Consider the following 19,836-nt stretch of genomic DNA (forward strand, 5'->3'; position numbering starts at 1 on the left):
GTCTCGTGTTCAGATGGTCCTAACTGGGAAAAAGTATTCATTCTATTTAATAACCTTCTTTCTGCCTCTCCCTCTATACTTGTAATCTCATATTATCCAGATTATCCGTTTTCTCAAATCAGGTGATTTAAATACTTATGGAGGCCCAGGTATGTATTAAGCCCTCCTCTGAACAGTTTCTTGTCCATTATGACCATTAAAACCACTATCTATCACCTTGTTGAAAAGTGACCATCTAGGGGCACCTGGGCGGCTCAGTCAGTCAAGCATCCGACTCTTGCTTTCATCTCAGGTCATGATCTCAGGGTCCTGGATCGAGCCCCACATCAGGTTCCACCCTCGGCAGGAAGCCTGTTTCTGTCTCTCTCCCCCTGCCCCTCTCCTGCTTGCATGCACTCTCTCTCTCACTCTAAAATAATAAATCTTTTTTTTTAAAGTAACCATCTAACCAATTTTCTTCATTTAACAATAGACTTCCTCGAAAGGGCGATTTTCATTCATTAAAATCTTAAAATCTTGCATGGTTGGTCACCCGCTCAGCTGCCCGGGAAGCAGCCTGCTCTATATTTTATGGAGGTTCCTGCTCCCGGGTGGGGGGGGGGGACCTGGCAGCAGCTTTCTCTCTTCCTTTTGACCCCTCACTCAGCAACCCTCTTAAACCCTTTTGATGGTTTCAGGAAGATTCCAAAGTAGCTCCTCATCCTGGTAAAAGCATTGTTTACCATAGGCTCCAGATTTCTTGATGAAAACAAAGAGAAAGAATTTAAAAATATATTGCTTTATGGTGCCCCTCTTGAGAATACATTTTTATGAATTTGATTAATAAAAATAGATGAATAAATATAAATTAATTTTATGGATGTATCAAAATTCAGTTTTACAGTTCACCCTTCTTTAAAGCTGAGGAATCCTTTCTGCTCGCACTTTGGATCCCCCTCTAAGTCACCATGATAGAGTAGAACCGACAGTAAACTGCCTGTCAATGGGAGACTTGGGGCTGGTGGAAGCTTGTGACGGTGTGGAAGCTAATAGGCCGAGGCAGCTCACGCCCCGATGTCTAAGGTTAAACCTGCAGGTGACTGGTCTCTTTCGTGGGTCCACATGAGTAGCCAGTGAGCTATAAATGTGTGCCAGCAGTCTGGGTGGATTTTCAGTAGGCAGGTTGTGTTTAGAGAAAACCAAGGAGAAAATAACATGTTAACGGGAATAAACCGTTTGGGGTCAAAATAACAATCCGGTGATGTTTTTGTACTCGTGTGAGACATAAATAGAAGACTTGAGTGTGAGTTAGGCTTCGTATGAACTTCCAAACTTCTTGCTTATGCTTGGGGACCTCCGGAGAAGTGCCTGGACCCTTCTCGTCTTTCATTGCTCCGTCACTGTCTTCTTACAGAGTTTTATAAATGGACACTGACATGGACTACGAAAGACCCAACGTTGAAACCATCAAGTGTGTGGTCGTGGGAGACAACGCCGTGGGGAAGACGCGCTTGATCTGTGCCAGAGCGTGTAACACGACGCTAACACAGTATCAGCTGCTGGCCACCCATGTGCCTACCGTGTGGGCGATTGACCAGTACCGCGTGTGCCAGGAGGTAAGGTGTCTGGAGTTTCGGTCGACTCCTCAGGGCACAGCCTAGCTATTGCCAGTCTGATTTTAAAAGGGGCGTAGGGGTCATTTGTGCATGCAAAAATCAAGCTAATGTTCTTAGTGCCACAAGAGAAAACAAAAGCAAGATCCGCCCTTGGGAGTATGGCTTCCGTATCCTGAATGAGGAGGGTTGAGTCACGTGATTCCAGGAAGGGAATTAGGACTTAGCTCAAGTCCTGTTAGATGCAACGAGAAAACTAAACGCAGGTGGGACAAGGGGGCCTCGAGGGTGCTGACCTGGGCATCCTTCTCCTGAGGAGCCTTGGAATGACACTGAGAGGGAATGCGCTCTCTCTCCTGCAGGTCCTGGAGCGTTCCCGGGATGTTGTGGATGAAGTGAGCGTTTCTCTCAGGCTTTGGGATACTTTTGGCGATCATCACAAAGACAGGCGTTTTGCGTATGGCAGGTAAACCAAGACCAGGGCCGTGTGGTTGAGCTTGCATACAATTTCCTTTCCAAAACCTGCAGCTGCTTTATAAATCAACAAAAGCCACAACATATGGCCTTGAAATGTGTTGGGTTCTGCACTGTGTTTAAGAAAAAAGAAAAAAAAATGGTGTTGTTTTCTGATGTCAAGAAAAGCAGTCTGCCTTGACACTAGGTCCCTCCCAGGAAGTCCCTCGTCTAAAACAACCAGTGCTCCTTAAACTGGGACGATTGCTAGAGGATTCTGGTGTGCTCTGGCCCTGGGCAGCTTTGATTGCAGTTTTCCTGAATGGTACTTTATTTACCTTTTGCCAGAATGTTTTAAGTTATTTTAGCACTTGGCCACCCCACTTCAGAAGTTCTCTTTGGTCTTTTCATGACCATATTAGCAGAGTCTGATGTTATTTGCTTCGGGCTTTGTTATCTGAAAAGTCTATTGTTTTTATTTGAAGGTCGTTTTTAAAAAGAAAGAAAAATACCTCTGAAATCCTTCACAAGGCATATTTCCAAAATGAACTGAAGCACTAATGTCTATTTTACATTAAAAATCAAGGAAAAATCCAGTGCAATCCCTATCGTAAGTCTAGGAGACGGATATGATAACATGGTCCAAGTGCCTGGAAGTATTTAGCAACTTCTTGTCACCATAACTTAAGGTGTCTCAGTGAATGTGTTATAAGCTATCAAAATCCAGATAAGGAGGAGATTTTCTTACCCCTTAATTGTAAATTAACGCTTTTGATCTTAAGGTTAGAATTTAGGTGTCATGGATCCGTTGTCCTTTGTGGACATCAAATGTCATGTGACCTCTCAGGATTGGATTAGATACTCCAAGGCCATGAGTTCCTCCTGAGTAATGAGCCAGGCATTTCTAAAAGTACCTCTCTTCCTTCAAGCCAGCAGCTCTCTGAAGGCTCGAACAGACTTTTACTGGCATTTATCCACATGGTCTGAAATACTGAATAAAGCTGCTGAAAGGGTTTGTCCCATTCCTGAGAAGTTGTTCACACACTGAAAGAATCTGCCATTTAGACCAGTTTGTTCGTGGGGACTCAAGAGAGAGGCATATGGGAAATAAAACATGGATTTTACTGTCCCCTAGGTAATGAGGACTTTTGAGGTTAGTATCCAGTGTTGTAGATACTTTTCTTCTCCTTGAATTTCCTGTTTCATAATTTATTTTCTTTCCGTGGGTTTTTGACTCTTATATTCGTTGCCATTTGGGTTTTTTTTTTCTTTTATCCAATTTTTCCACACATATGAAAAGTGACGATAAAGTACCACGTAAGTACTAGGCGGTCGATTTGTAATCTCTATGGCTGTAAGCCCGCATGATCAAACTATGACTTTTAAGCGAAGTATGGATGCGATAGATTTCTGTGGACATTTTGTACCTTCGCTTCTAAAAAGCTGTCTGAAAGTGATGGCCCTCGAGCGGAGCTTACTAAGGTGTTTGGGTTTAACTGTCTCACTAGCTTGGGGGCTTGTTGCCACTTGAATTCTATGCGGTTGAAAAACCAGTTTTAACTTGGCCCCGCAGGGTAACTCTTATCTTTTGGTAATAGAAGGGCTGCTCCTCTGTTGTGTGATTCCTGCTTAGGACTGACTTAATGGTACCCCCACGGGGTCTTGTCCAGCCCCCTGATGTATCTGGAGTCATCTGACAATGGGTCACACCTCTGTTTGTTCCCTCCCAACAAAAACAAGCTGCTCTTTCCTGTGACTCCCATCAGTTCCAACTGCATTGTTCTGCTTCCTTGTCTGTAGCGTTTGGTTCTTTCTGCTCTAACCTGCTCCCCCTTTGATGGAAACAGGATGTGTTCTTCAAGCCAAGTTTGATTCTCCGAGCAATACAGAGGGGCTTCAGGAAACACTCCCGCGTTTCTGGCCCAGGTCTCCGTGGGCCTCAGTTTATGTGCTTGTTTGTACCTCTGTCTTCTCCGATTCTCCGCAGCCTGCAGGCGTCCTGCCACAGACCCCACCACGGGGAAAGAACAAAACCCAGAGCTGTTCTGTCTCAGCCTCCCGCATCTTTCTGTAACACTAAATATGTGATCCCACATTGATGTGGCACCGAAAGATTACATTTTGTGGAAGAGTCTGGTAGCAATTGGAGTTCCTTTTACTTGGTATAGGGTTTCGGCCACTGTATTTCATTGCTTGGCAAGAGCTGGTTAATTTCTTTGTGACTTCCATTTTTAGCTTTGGATCATTTGAGAAGGGGAAAAAAAATCCTAATTATAATTTTTGACAATCAGTTTGGTTTGCACACCTGCTCTTTGATGGATGTTTTTCACTGCACTTCGTGTGAATGACAAATCAGTGGGATGTGATATATTCCTAATACCTGGACATGTATTTGGAACCTCTTTAAAATCCCTCATTTGATTCTTGCGGTTACAGTGAGCAAAATCAGAGTCCTAGGAAAGTGACTTAGACCTTGTCTTCAGCGTCCTCTGCTTCCTGGCACCAGGGTAGCTGATAAGGTGTCCCCTCAAACATTCTCTGGCACGGGATGGCCTCTACTTACTGCGTGGACCCTGTGGGCCAGGGTGCTGTCGGTCTGCATACTTGAATTTATAATTTTCCTAGCATGATAGAACTATAAGCAGAAGGGCATTAAATTTTCAACCCATTTTTTAACCAACCAGAATAATAGCTCCAATTTATCAAAGGCTTACATGTGCCAGTCAAGATATTAGGTGCTTTGCCAACATTATTTCAGTTAATCCTTTCAGGAACCCTAGAAGGCAGAGATTATCTCCATGCTACAGCTGAGGACAGAGTTGAGTTCTTTTACTACCATAACTTGCCCAAGAGTGAGTTTCAGAGGCAGAGTCAAACCCACCTCTGCCTAACTCCTGGCTCCCACTCCTCCTTCTGTGCCAAGCTATGTTGACCTCACTGTAAGTAGGTGCAGCTGGAACCCACCCCCACACTGAAGAGCTGGCTGTCTCTGTGCTCTTCCGTATTTGTGCAAAGGCTTAGAACTAGAAGGGATCTCACAAGGTCACCTGGTTGACCCCTCTGCTTCAGGAAGGGAAATCATCCACCCAAGGAAAATATTGAATATAGGAAGGAGTCCTTCTACTGTTCGATGGAGAGGAAAGATGGCAGAGCAGCCTCGGCATCCTAGCCCGTAACACATCTGGCACCTGTCAAACCATCTCTTGTCTGGAGTGAATGACTCCAATTCTCTTGTAGCCTTTCTTCCCACCACCTACTTTCTAGCCACTTTGGATGAACCTTTGAAGCTCTTTGCTGGGTCTTTTAAAATATCAAGAACAAAACTGTACCTAGTAACCAGGACTGTGATTAACTGCCCTTTTTTGGCAAGAAGACAGCCTCTTTTTAAAGGGCTATCGCTCCAGATTTTCTCCCCAGAACCATTCTAAGAATTAAATGTTCACAGTGAGGTAGCTGGCATGGAAAACACAGACGGGGAGGATGGGCTCTGCCTTTCCACAGGACATCTGGGCCCCCTGCCCCCTCCTATAGTCACACCACACGTAAATAATTACCAATGTTATTGTTTCCTTTCCTTGAAAACCTCACCATTGATCTGTCTCAGGTTCAGATAACCTTCCAACACGTCATGAAACCTATGGTGCCGGAGGTGGGGATAACAGCAGCTACAATGGACTCAAGGCTTCCTGTGAGCCAGGCCTGTGCCTGACGCCCTACCACGTCATTCTTGCGGTGACCCTGCAAAGTAGGCTCATTTCACAGTTGAGCAAACAGACACAGAATGGGGCCAAGGTCGGTCAGCGAGGAAAGAGCAGACCTGAGCTTTTCCTGTTCGTTCTGTCCGACTCCAGAGCCCGTATCTTCCCTCTCCACCACGCTGTGCCTGGAAATGACCTAGTCCAGTCAGATGTGTATGCTGTTCTCTATGGACAGTGAAGGCCAGCCTTCTCCATGTTCTCATATGCCGTGTGCCTCTCAAGTTCTTCAATACATAACGAACAGCTTCTTTCTTTAAATAGCTGAACATGAGTGCTTTCACTTTCAGTAAAAATGATACATCCAAGTGAGCTTTTTGAAAGGGAATAAGAGCCTTGGGTACTTTATATGGCATGCTTTCCCCTAAAAATTTAACGAACATATCCAGAACCTTGCCCTTACTCCCCACAGTTTCTGGGCATATTTTCTGTTCAGTTGGAACTCATTTATTAATACAGATTATTATAATATAATACTGATTTTTCTCAAATGTTGTCAGCTCCTATGAGAGGTACGGTACATGTTTTAAATGACAACATTAATCAGGGCCGTGGTTTCTGTGTGTCTATTTAGGTAAGATAGGTCTGGTTTCACGGTGAAGGCACAAGTAATCAGATACACCATGAACACATCCCATTTTGAATGCTCGGTTGAGGCTCTTTTAAAAATTCAGGACTATGGGTGACCAGTGTTTATGTCTTTGTCTGGGATTGGCTGTACTTGTGGTTAACGGCAAGGGGAAAAGTAGGAAGCAGCTAATGTGTCTGGGAAGAGTGCTTTGAATTAGCTCATCTTGTCCGTGGCAGGTTATAAACGCTGGGCCAGAAGAAACATTCCAATGACGATTTCAGGACAGCAAAAAGCCTGTTGGACTGTGAAATCTATCAAGTGGAGGTGAGCCTGGGCCAAAATGAGGCTGAGGCAGTAAGGCAATCACCTTGGTCATGAAATGTAAATAGTAATAACTTTAAAAGATAGGATCACTGATTTTTTTCATTCAAGCTTGGTAGGGCTCAGCATGGCGCTATTACTGGTCCTGACTTTATTTAAAATTCTGATACTTTGTCCACAATGGATTTCTTTTTTTTTTTCTTATTGATTTTTTTTTTTTTTTAATAAAGTAGGCATCTGGATTACAGGGTTTTTTGGCACCTCATTGCATTTGGCATCTGAGCAGCTCTGGCAAAGCAGCAAGAGGAGGAAGGTTCACCATGTGCATACTATATGGAAAAGTAACCTAAACCACACTTCTGAATGTAAGCACAAAAGGATCTAGGAAAATTATCACAATCTCTGTCCTAAAGATATTTACTCCTGTGTACTGCTGTGGCCTAAAGAACTAAGATTTGCCCAGGTTATAGAAAATAGGAGAAAGGGGGTGCCTGGGTGTCTCAGTCGGAAAAGCATCTGACTATTGATCTCAGCTCAGGTCTTGATCTTGGGGTAGTGAGTTCAAGCCCTATGTTGGGCTCCACACCCACTACTGTAAAAAAAAAAAAAAATTGAAAAGAAAAAAGAAACAAGTAGACTTGCAAGAATAGCTAGCTGGACCAAGGAACAAGCATAGTTGTTCCGCAAGAGGTTGGACTAAACTGTAAGTTTGAGTAAGTCCGCCGGTGCTGGTTGTTCCGATGTCAGAGTTCTAGGGAGAGGTAAATCAGCAAATTTTAGCTGGTCCCTGGATGATTATAAAGCAGGTGGTCCTCAAGCCATGCTTTGTTGCACGCTGCCGTGGAATCATCGTGATTATCATGCTCTTTACTGAACTTCAGCCAAAGGGGAGGAATCTCTTAAACATTAGAGACAGAGTGAAGGAAACCAGGGAGAGGAGCACATACTGTGTGATTCCATTTCTGTAACATTCTGGAAAATGCAATCCACGGTGACAGGAAGTAGATCACTGGTTGCCTGGGAAAGAAGAGGGAGGGGGAGGGATGGATTACAAAGCGACACAGGGAAACTTTGGAGGTGATGGACATGTTTGTTAATTGATTGGGATGATAGTATTGGGTGCATATGAATGTCATAACTAATCAGACTGAATCCTTTAAGACTGCAAAGTTTATTGTATTTAAATTGCATCTCGAATAATTTTTTTTTAAAGATTTTATTTATTTATTTGACAGAGATAGAGACAGCCAGCAAGAGACGGAACACAAGCAGGGGGAATGGGAGAGGAAGAAGCAGGCTCATAGTGGAGGAGCCTGATGAGGGGCTGGATCCCAGAACGCTGGGATCACTCCCTGAGCCTAAGGCAGACACTTAACCGCTGTGCCACCCAGGCGCCCCTCGAATAATTTTTTAAATAAAAATATCTTTATGGATAGTCAAAGTAATCTATGAAATGTGAGGAAATGTGTAGGATAGACAATATATGTTTTAATTATTTCTAGAACTTAAAGTTAATTCACATTGAAAATACAAGTCATTTGTGTGAACTTAGGGGGGGAAATGGGACCAGATCCTGAATAGATGACTGTGAGTAATGGGATGGTTCTAGAATCCCAAAGTTCAGTGATGGAACACTATCAAATTTTCCCCAAATCATGCTGACTCCCTTTTCCCAGAGATAAGCCCTCAGCTGTGTGGATCAGTCTGACTAAGGGGCCTGTGTCTTTGGCTGTGGTTGTGTTTGTATCTTTTTCTAAGAAGATACACTGGACCAGGTACCCTCTGATAGCTGAACAGAGGACTCCATGTTCCCTGAAAGTTTCCTGTTTCTCTGTTTCTCCCTCAAATAGTAACAATGTGGGCTTTTGTAGTTGGTTCCTTCTGGAACTGCGGAGTGCAGTGATAACCTGTGGGAGTACACAAATGACCTCGTCCTTTCCGTACTCAGTCACCCTGCTGAGGATTGAGTGCAGAGGTGGGCGAGGAGTGTCCTTCCCTCAGGGTTAGGTCGCTACCCGTCGGGTGTGAACTCCACCCCGCTTTGTTTCTCTGGACTGAGTCCCAGCCTGCCTGTCCAGCCTCCTGTCTTGCTCCAGACAGAACAATATTTGCAGTCCTGTGTTCTCTGTAGCTGGTAGGCCCACAAACGTACATTACATCCACCTAGAAATTACACCCCAGCCCACCTATTCTTTACCTAGTTAATTACCGCAACTATTCTAAGAATTTAGGACTAGGGTCACAAACTCCCACAAGTCCCCTCCATACTCTCTCCCCCTCCCTGTCACCTTTAGAATCCAGGTGAAATGTCTCTCCTTTACGTTCCACAGGACACCGTGGCAAATCTCTTATCATAACCATGATGACACTGTTTGAAAATTGGCTCCTTCATCATCTTCTTCTGTGCCTTTATGCTATTATTTCTAGTATCTAGGACAGAAATTTTGTCTGTTTACTCTATGTCTCCAATGCCAGGGGTCTGGCATATAGGAGGAGCTTAATAAATGTTAGTTGAATGAGTGCATGAATCTGTCAATCAATCTTACACATGGCAGGATCTTCTAAGGCATTTACAAGGAAACATCACTGTAACAAACTCCAAACTGTTTCACTAGGCTGAATTTTATATTTGCACTTTTTTATAGTAAGAATCACAAATCATGTACCAAGGTGAGGGTGATACGGATGGAAAACTCTGGTGCCTAACCTCTCCTTAATCAATTAGCAAATGAAAAGATGGGCTTTGCGGCCAGGAGAAAAAGGAGGGAGGGACACTGCGCCACATCCCCAAAACCACCTTTCCCTCCCAAATTTTTAGATTTATAAATTCTTTTCATAAAGCCTTATTTGTATGAATATTCTTCTTTTAAAAATATTTTACTTATTCATCTGAGAGAGCACGAGAGAGAGAGCTAGCACGAACGAGGTGGGGAGGGAGCCAGAGAAGCAGACTCCCTGCTGAGCAGGGGGCCAACGTGGGGCTCGATCCCAGGACTCTGGGATCATGACCTGAGTCGAAGGCAGGTGCTCAACCCACTGAGCCACCCAGGTGCCCCTGAATGAGTATTATTAAACAGAAAATTACTTGTATTAATACTAACAATTTTCCAATTGTAGGTTGTTTCCTTTCTGAGTGTCATTTCCAAGATCCTTGTAAGAATCATTTTTTCAATACATATATTTATTTACTTACTTTAAATCCATTTGTCCAAAGATGAGGGCATTTAGTAGAAAAATTGAAGGTGGATTATTACTGCTTCGTGCTTATCCAAAACAAATAAACAAAAATGCATTAGACTAAATGAATACAAATGATTCAAACACTTAAATGTGGTGGAAATGTATAGATTCTGCACCAGAACACTCAAGCCTAGTAATGCCATCATCTGGCACACAGAAAATGTGCCGTGCGTGCTCTGTACCACACTGTCCTTTCTGCTGTCCCACACTGTCCTTTCTGCTCTGCACTGGTGCATCTTGTATGGTGACCAGAAGGCAGAACATCAGAAAGCTGGGATTTCTTTGTCCAACCAAGCCCTGTCCCCAGGATGAATTTGTCCTTGGGAAACAGCAGTGCCAAATGAGAGAGCAACAGGGCTTGATTGATGGCTGGGGTCACTCATGTTCCAGAACCTGGAAGGATGCTGGCTGCGGCCCAAACACTGCTCACATGGCTAGGAAAGACGGTCCTTATTGGTCCAGCCCAGAAAAGCATTGATGGCCCCACAAGGTGCCACAGAAACATGACAGATGAGGCCACCAAGCTGGGCAAAGAGAGTAAGGGACATATGCATTGTTCAGTAGATTAATGTCTTGCATTCTGTCTTCTTTTTACCTTTTTTCCATTACTACTTAGTAACTGTAAGCTTGACAAGTTGGGTCAAATAATAGCTAAGTGTGTCGACTTTTTATCAGTTTGTGGTGTTTCTATACTGGAACATTCTGATAAAGAAATATACTTCAGCCCATACAGTTTTCCCTTTTAAATTAAGTGGTAAGAAGAAAGAGACTGTTGAGTAATTCTGCAGTGTCTTCAGGGGATAATTCTATCACTAGCTTTCAGCAGTAACGTTTCAATAAGGGACGCGGGCTGGGAAGCCAAAAAGAAAACCTCTCTTGATGAGAATGTTCTGCCATTCTTACTAGCTGTAACATACGAGGTATATCCTTGGTTACTTTGGAACCCATAATCATGTTTGTCTGACAATAATTGGTACTGTAAAGTTCACAGGACATTTTCACAGATAATTTTCTTAGCGCATCTTATCAACAATCCTATCAGTAACTTTTAATGTGGGCCATTCATTAGGTGTCCAAAATCATTCCACCACTTTTTTCTCTCCCTGGAACTCCTGTGCCCCCAGCCTAGAGAATATAGTCAGAAGGACAAAGTGCTGAATTACAGAAAGATAAAGCAAATTAGCAAATTGTCTTTTCAACTTATCACCTTGGCTATCTATTTTACTGATTTGATTTTTTTTTTTTTAAGTTTTTGCTATGTTTTTTAAAAAACAGATGCTCAGGGCACCTGGGTGGCTCAGTCGGTTAAGCGTCTGCCTTTGGCTCAGGTCATGATCCTGGAGTCCTGTGATTGAGCCCCATGTCGGGCTCCCAGCTCAGCGGGGAGTCTGCTTCTCCCTTTGCCCCTCCCCCTGCTTGTGCTTGCTTGCTCTCTCTCTCTCTCTCAAATGACTAAATAAAATCTTTAAAATATAAAAAACAAGATGGTCTGTGAAATGGAGGGTGCTCCCTTCAGCCTTAATTCTGTGTTACTTACGGAAAGTAACCTGCCTATTTCTTTACACTTCCTTTGCTTCTGGAGATAATCCAATTCCATGAAGAGATCATTAATCCATTATTATCTTGGTGTTATGAAAGTATCCTATTAGATGTAGTAAATGGGTTTTTAGATAAATTCCAATAATTAAAATATATATATTAACTGGTTAATCTCTGCTGTATACCAGAGATAGTGTATGGCTGTCTTTCAGCAGTAATTGTCTGAAGAAATATAATAGCTCACAGACTGCTTTCACTCTTCATCAAAACCCTACTGTATTCCTTAACTGACTTATTTTAGGCCTAAACTCATTTCTTTTAGACTTTAGGACTGTAGACACATTTGCACCTATGTCTTTTATCCTTCGGTATCTATAAGGCCTTTTTATTATAAGATAAACAGTCACCGGGGTATTGTTTCTAAACATGGAATGTCACAAACAATTGTGTGGAACTAATAGGAATGGGATAAACCCCCTGAAGATGAAACTTTGGGTACAGCGGGGAAGACCGCGATGTAAGTAGTTACGATTCAGTGTTAGAAATGCTGAACTACAGATGTCAATACCAGGAAGAGGGAAGACAGAATTTCTCAAGGCAAGTACTCTGGCATCATTCTTGATTCCTCTTGGTCAGATCCCACACTTGGTCCATGAGCAAACCCTGCTGACACCTCTCCCCACCCCACCCCTCATATATATGGAATGCTGCCACTTCTCACCACCTACACTGCTCCCAGGCCAAAGTCATATCATCTCTCGGGATTGTTACCTTTTCACTAGTCCCATCCTTCTGCCTTTAACAACCCTGACATCCCCTCCCCACCCCCACCACCATTTAGTCAGTTCTCATTATAGCAATGGGGCAATTCTGTTGAAACATAAATTATATCGTGTCATTCTGCTCAGAAACCCCTAATGGTCACCAGTTCGTTCAAAGTAAGAGCCCTCCCTACCTCAGTCCAAGCATTGCCTCCCTGAGTTCAGCTCCTACTTTTTTTCCCCCCACTCCCTAAGGGAAACATCCTGCCTCAGGGCCTTTGCACTAGCTGTTTCCTTTTCCAGTGTTCTCCCCCTACATAGCAGCATGTTAGCTCCCTTACTTCCCTCAGGTCTTGACTGAAATGTCATCTGCTCAGTGAGGCCCTCCCTGGTCACCTCATTCCAAAAGCATCTTCTGCTCCCTAATATTTCTGCCCCCCTTCCCTGCTATATTTCCTATTTGGCACTTGTCACTACCTAACACACCACATAGTTTACATATTCTTCTTGCTTATTGTCTCTGTTCTCCACTAGGATATGAGCATGAAGATAAGCACAAGGACGGTGATTTGTGTCTTTAACTAATTGCTGTAACCTCAATGTCTAGGAGAGTACCTTATACATAGTATGTTATCAGTTAATATTGCTGGAAGAAATGATTGAATGATTGCTTATTGCTACTGCGTAAGTGACTTGACAAGTCCTTGTACCTTTATTGATTCAAGGAGGATTGCTGTGAGGTCTGGGTAAACTCCCTTTCCTATTGTGATGGAATGATCTCGCTAATTACATTTGTTTCAAAAGAGTCAGGGAGGTTAATCCCAGAGACCTCCCATCTGGCATTCAGGCTGACACAGAAGCTTGCTTCTAGCCACAGCTAGTCTTGCTTTCAGGAGAAAAAGTGAACAGTACAGGAAGGAAGTTCCTTGGTCGTTTAGCTACAGGGAAAGCCAAAGAGGAATGACAATGAGAGGTGGTATTGGGAGGGAATTTATTACCACTATTTTACCTCCTCCTATTAAGCAAGCCTTCTTTATGTCAATGCTTCCTGATTTCGTTGACCAGGAGTTAAATAAGATTGCTTAAACTGTTTCTTCTAATAGATTACTTGTGCTTCACCTAATTTCACATGCATTCAACTTTCTCTGATGATTGTATGTGATGTAAGAATATACTACAGGAGGGGCGCCTGGGTGGCACAGCGGTTAAGCGTCTGCGTTCAGCTCAGGGCGTGATCCCAGCCTTATGGGATCGAGCCCCACATCAGGCTCTTCCGCTATGAGCCTGCGTCTTCCTCTCCCACTCCCCCTGCTTGTGTTCCCTCTCTCGCTGGCTGTCTCTATCTGTCAAATAAATAAATAAAATATTTAAAAAAAAAAAAAAAAGAATATACTACAGGAAGCATAGATTGCCAAGTAGAGAAAATGGGATGTTGAATGAAAAACAGCCAGTTTCTATTGGATGATAACCCAGAACCTTCTATGGCAGGACCAGTGTCCCCCCTGATATTTGTATCATGATCAAAGAACCAGCTATTATTAAGACTCAAGTTTTATCTGTCTCAGGGCTTGGTGCCGTTGGTGGGATGTTGATATGGCTTTCCTGCACTTAACAGCGTGCATTGCTTTGGCCTCAGTTTTGGAGGGTGGGGGAAGACTGATTTAAAATGTTGCTTCCTACTAAACATGCAGTTATGGGCTTGGAAGAAATAGTCACGCATGCTAATCACTCCCAAATCTGAATATATTGCAGGGTGTTTTGACAATTTTCCCCACATAACATCTGTACTTAAGAAGCCTCACTGCTCTTGGTAAAGTATTGACTTGATTTCTCTGCTCACAGCCGGGGCACTGCATGGTATTGCCCTGCTCTCCCCAGATCCCCCGCCAGGCGCTCCCCTACACACCTCTCCATCTTCCATGAGTATGAGCTTACAGAGCCATTCATCTCCCGATGGTTATGTTCACCGATCACTGACAACTCCTCTGCATCTCATACACACCGGGCTGCTTCCCTACTAAAACTTCCCAAAGCCACGTGTGACACGTTCCCGTTCTCTGCCATGCTCCCAGCTGTTTCGTGCTGTTTTGATCTGTTTGCATAGCGCTGTCAGACTATATGCATGAAAGGTGTGTTGTTGACATGAATGGTTTCGAAAATGTTTCTGTAAAGAACCTGCTTAGGTTACAGGGGGAGAAAGAAACTTGAAGTCCCAAAGAGGGAGGTCAGGGATTCCTACTTGAATCTTGGCCAGAAGGGGACCTGAGTACACTGACAAAGGAAAGAAGCCCATTAAAATGTAATCATGATCTCTACCAAGATGAAGGATATAGGAGTCTCTACTAAAAAAGGAAATGGTAGGCAGTACTGACGTGTAAAGAGGTAGGGTCCTACCATAGAACAGAAGGCTTTCAAGGGTATGTTCACAAGGAGATACTTCCAAGTGAAACTCAGGTAAATAGAACTGTTGGTTTACTGTTTGTCACCAAGTGTGCAGCAGCAAGAAGCAAGACCAGAATTGGCCCGTGGGTGAAGGGCCACAGCTCACAGCTATCTCGAGGACCAGCTGGAACCCACGAGCCTGCACAATGGCCCATCAGATTTGCCTAAAGTTAGGCTCTTAGATAAAGGATCATTTAGTTATTTTTTCTTCACTTAAGCAGATAAGAAAACGCAAGGCCCCCAGCAGCTGCTTAGCGGGACAGCAGTGGCCGGGTGGATGGGATAAGAGAGGCAAAATAAACCAAGAAGGTAAGAGGACTTCTGTGATAGGAAGGAACTTGGGAAATCCATTCTTAAAAACACAGTGTAGTAGTGATTGTCTACCATTTTTCAACCACTTCTTCAGAGAATGAATTTGGTATTTCTCATTGGAAAAGCAATTTACCTTCTGGTTGCTTCTCTGAACTTTTGCGGCCACGTTTGCTATAATTTCACGGTAGACATTATAAAGACAGGCCTGGGGAACTTGTATGGCCTTTGCTGTTTCAAGTCTAGCTTGAGCCGAGATACGTGGGTAAGATGCACTGTTTTCAGATTTTTTTTCTTTCATCCATCAACAAGGATTGGTCCCAACTTTGCACACACTCCTTATGTTACCCAAATACCTTTGCCAATTTTTTACATGCTATCTTTGGCCCGTGGCTCCTTGAAAGATAACTGAAAAAACATGCTGTCTTGTTTGTTTAATATCTGAAGAAAAACCGATACAGCTGAGGTTGGCTTTATCAGCTCAAGCAGTTTTGGATGAGTTGGGCTCTCTCTGATCCCCACGCCCCCAGCCTTCTGTGAAGTGGGCTTCGCAATTGTTTCAACACACAGACTTACTTTGGATTCTTTTTTACTTAACTAATCAAAACATTACTCCATGGGCATTATTTGATGTGTTAGTCCCCTAGCGAAACTCTTACATTAATATCTTCCCCTTAGGGAAAAGAAATTACATTTTTCTCCCCAAAATAAACATTCCATAGGTAAGCCACTGAGACCCTGCACTCTTAAATCCTTTGTAATCCTGGCTTTCTTTAAAGAAGCCACTTAGCTGGATCAAAAAAAAAATCTAAACCTTTTCCTACCCCTTCTCAATATTCAGGTTCTGGAGTTTAGAGTTTTGTCTACTCTGTGCTTTTGCGTCTGCATTCTCAAATTCTTGTGCTTTCTACTCCAAATAGCTGTTGGACGCCATTTAAACCCTATCAGATTCTTTTTACAGCTGAAATAGGAACCCTGAGGTCATTTCTAGGCTAACCCTGCTACATAGTATGTGAGAATGTCCTCATCACACCTCCCCCTCCCAATTATTTTTAAGCTCAACCCTTCCAAGTAAAAAAATGTAACAGAGCCACATAAGTGGAAAATGCTAGAAAACCTGCCTTTTTCTTTTTCTCTCTCATAGGCCTGGCATTTTTAAACACGAGCTTGTGTCACACTGAACAGTCTCCACACAGGAATGAATGTTTTGATTAAAAGTTATTTAATATCTCTAGTTCCTTGGAATTCTGCCTAAAGTGGGAGATATTCTTGGAGGCAGGTCTCGTGCCTTCCTCGACTAGATAGAAAAGCGGCTCACCATCTAGAGGGAATACATGGCATTCTCAAAATAGCTACTTGATTGTATAGGTGTTTAGATCGCAGGGGATCCTGCTGTGTGAAGAGTTAGGGGTTAGAAAAGAATATTGGGCTGAGGAGGAATGTGTCAAAACCGCATCTTTCTGTAGCTCCATCCATCACCACGTCCACTGATTCCCAGCCTTTTGGTTAAAATCAGGGTTGGGGTACTACATTATTAGGGCAGGCCTGAAGGATGGGATTCTCCATAATTTGTATATAATGTTTCCTTCACTCGCATTTGTATTTAGATCCACAAGGGTTAAACCAAAGACACTGAAGCAAGTTGGTAGGTACAATAAGATCTTATTTTTTAACTGTTTTCAGTGTAAAACAATGGAGATGCAGTCTCAAAGCCCCTAAATGTGCATTACTAAAAGGAAAAAAGAATAACTTGATTCCAAGGACACAAATAGAATTTTGATTCAATAAGTTATGCTAGCTTCAGAGGTAGCATTGCTCACAATACAACCTCTTCTCTTTAACTGTCATCCTTTTGAGGCAAAATATCTACAGAACATTGAATTATTTTTCTAGCTTTCCAACAGCATTTCCGGCATTGAGATATTGATGCGACACAATTAGAGGTTGGGCCCTCCGGACCTGTATTGTGTGATGGCATTATGCTACTATCATCAAGAGATTCCATTTTTTCCAACCCCCAAGGTCCTGTCTGTACTTGTTTACAGGTCAACTGAATAGTAACTAGTATGTGTTCAGTGGCTTGAGTGTTATCACGGTAACCTTGGCAACCGAGCCAGCTCTGATTTCAAAACCTCACATGTTGTATCATAAAATTAGATAACAGAATTGACATTTAGCTACATGTCTGTCATATAAATTAAGCTCTGAGAATATTTCCTTTATAGCCATGTGCTTCAATATGGAAATGGGCACCAATTAGAACAATTTTATGCATATACATACTATTCCACATTTAGGTGCTGGATACATTTCCTCAATTCTTTCTCTATAATATTGAACCTCACAGATTGCCATGTTAGTCTCACTGTGCCAAAATGCATGGTGGCTTTGTTTTATGATCGGGATGAAGCTTAGAGCGGAGCTGCATCAGATATCCTATATAAATAGGATTATGAATAATAGAAAACTCAGCTCCTAAAAAATGTAAAATTCAAAGCGTTCTTGGCTTTCCTGGATACGGTTATTTATGCTGATTAGAACTAGGCTGTGCACAGAATATTCCACTAACTAAATCAGAATCCCGAAGACAAGACACGCTTCCCTTTCATTTATGTATTTATGCATATTTTTACACATAATATATTTTCCAGTGTCTACGAATCTCTGATAATATCTATTTCAAGGACATCCTAACCATGCAGATTAATACATTCATCTACTTTGAGTCCTAGGTCCTCCTTTATAATTTGTAAATATTTTAATCTCAGGATTTTCCCCTCTATTTGCTCTGGTCTGCTGCAGTTTTTCTGGGATATAAATTTAAAGATTCAACTTGTGAATTACATTTAATGTAAGCACCCTGCAGTTTTCTGCATTGCAAATGATTATTTTTAGAAATTTTATGGTTGCCTGGATATATTTGTTTGTCTTCATTGATATGTAGGGGGGAAAGCTCATTAATGATTTAAAAAGAAGGTGTTTTGATCCATCGTCTTGATTCTTCTCATTACATAAACAATAAAGGCAATAAATTAACATCTAATAAAATTGTAAGAGTTTATTTCTGAATTTAGCTGCAAGATAGTCTTGAATCCTTGGGCATAATTTTTCCTATTCTTTATATTCTTCTGCCTCCATGTTTTCAAAGTCACCATTCAGCATATTTTAACCTAGAATGATTGGTTTATAATTCTTATTAAAGATACCTTTTAGCAGCTGTCAAACACCATAATTGAACAACTGTTTTGTAAAAACGGTTCTTTGGCTTCTAGAATGGTAAGTTATTATATAAAAATAGAAGATCCTTGTGTCAAAATTGACTATAAAGTACTTTTTTTCTTTCCCCACTTACCTGCTGTGTGTCATATATAACCTTTGAGAAATCCGCTTCCGACATTCTCTTATTAGTCATCAACCTAACTCTTGCTGGCTTTCTGTTAAATACGACCTTCTTGCCATAGACCTAGTAAAGAGTCAAAATCCCTGCAAATTCGGGACATTTTCTTTTCAGAAACAAATAAGTGGTTGTGCTCTCTACATGTGTGCTGAAGTGGGAAGAAGGGCAGAAATCCTTGTGTATTTGCTGACCGTGGACAGCAAATACCTGTTACGTTTTCAGTCATGTTTAAACTGTTTGCTTTATCTCATTGGGTTGAGTCATCATCGCCTTTACGTTTAAACTGGTAAAAGGTAGTTTTTGTTGTTTTATTTTATCTTGAAACTATTTCTTGTGATGAACAGAAATAGTTCCGCATGTTGTGGCTCGAGGACTGAGTCGAGTTTGGACAGTCATCTGTATTGTAAAGTAACATCATCAGAAACTTTGACACATAGGCGTTCCGCCGTGCGATATGAAAGTAAACTCAGGCTGTGTTGGTACTGGAATGTGGGGGCTTCTCAGGCTGTTTGCATGACTCCGAGATGTATTTTAATATCTGTGGTTTTGTTTTGTTTTGTTTTGTTTATTGTGACATGATATGGCCTTAGATGGGTGGGGGAGGGAGGAGGGGTGGAACCCTAATGATAAAAGAAAACAAGTGATAAGGCAATGCAGTTTTTTCTGTGATTTCCTTTTAGGTCGGACGTCGTGGTCCTCTGTTTTTCGATCGCTAACCCCAATTCCCTAAATCATGTGAAAACCATGTGGTATCAAGAAATCAAGCACTTTTGCCCTCGCACACCTGTTGTTCTCGTTGGCTGCCAGCTGGATCTCCGCTATGCTGATCTTGAAGCTGTTAATCGAGCCAGACGCCCTTTAGCGAGGTAAGCCAAGGGACTTGGTATTCTGCGATGCTGGCTAAATTAAAATTTAGAGGTAACAGATGTCCCTGTAGCCTAGGGTTGCGCTCCTCAGTGGTTCTGGGACCCCATCAATCAGCCACGTACTTTAAGTTAGCTTGTTAATCCTGACCCTTCTCAGGCGCACCCTCCCTTTGTAAGTAAGGAACCCATTTTGTACAGTGGTTTTGGCCAGTGCTGGAAGTGAATCCTCCACCTGGGACATGGTGTGAATAAAAGTGCCTTGAAATTTGTAAAACGTTAAACAAAATATTGGCTACTCATGATAATGTCATTCATGAAATTATGACTATTATAATAAAGTTATGGACCTTCAGAGTGATAGTCACAGTTCCTGGCCCCAGGAATATAGGGTTCATACAAATACACACATCCGAGTGTTTTTAGTCTTCTCATTTTCCTCAGTCCAACCTCTGAGAATATTTCATTCCCAAAACGGCAGTGTCTAGTTTTTAAAAATCATATGGACCTATAGTTGCGAAACAGCAACACTGTTTTTTTAAATGTCTCTAGTAGTTATGTTTTTAAAGTGTCACAAGTTTAAAAAACCTGAA

The 19,836-nt window shown here is 42.3% G+C and overlaps 1 protein-coding gene across 9 annotated transcripts in view; it reads left to right on the plus strand.

Annotated features, from left to right (window-relative positions):
- Positions 1-19,836, plus strand: part of RHOBTB1 (Rho related BTB domain containing 1) — a 116,998-nt gene that overhangs the window by 78,192 nt on the left and 18,970 nt on the right. For all 9 annotated transcript variants that reach the window (XM_040624400.1, XM_040624402.1, XM_040624401.1 and 6 more), the window contains 3 exons: positions 1,394-1,595; positions 1,955-2,058; positions 19,061-19,246. In XM_040624400.1, the coding sequence (XP_040480334.1) occupies positions 1,404-1,595; positions 1,955-2,058; positions 19,061-19,246 (482 nt within the window). In that variant the 5' untranslated portion in view covers positions 1,394-1,403. The remainder of the gene's footprint in view (positions 1-1,393; positions 1,596-1,954; positions 2,059-19,060; positions 19,247-19,836) is intronic.

Source organism: Ursus maritimus, unplaced genomic scaffold (genome assembly GCF_017311325.1).
Source record: "Ursus maritimus isolate PB19 unplaced genomic scaffold, ASM1731132v1 scaffold_7, whole genome shotgun sequence".
Taxonomy (NCBI): Eukaryota; Metazoa; Chordata; class Mammalia; order Carnivora; family Ursidae; genus Ursus; species Ursus maritimus.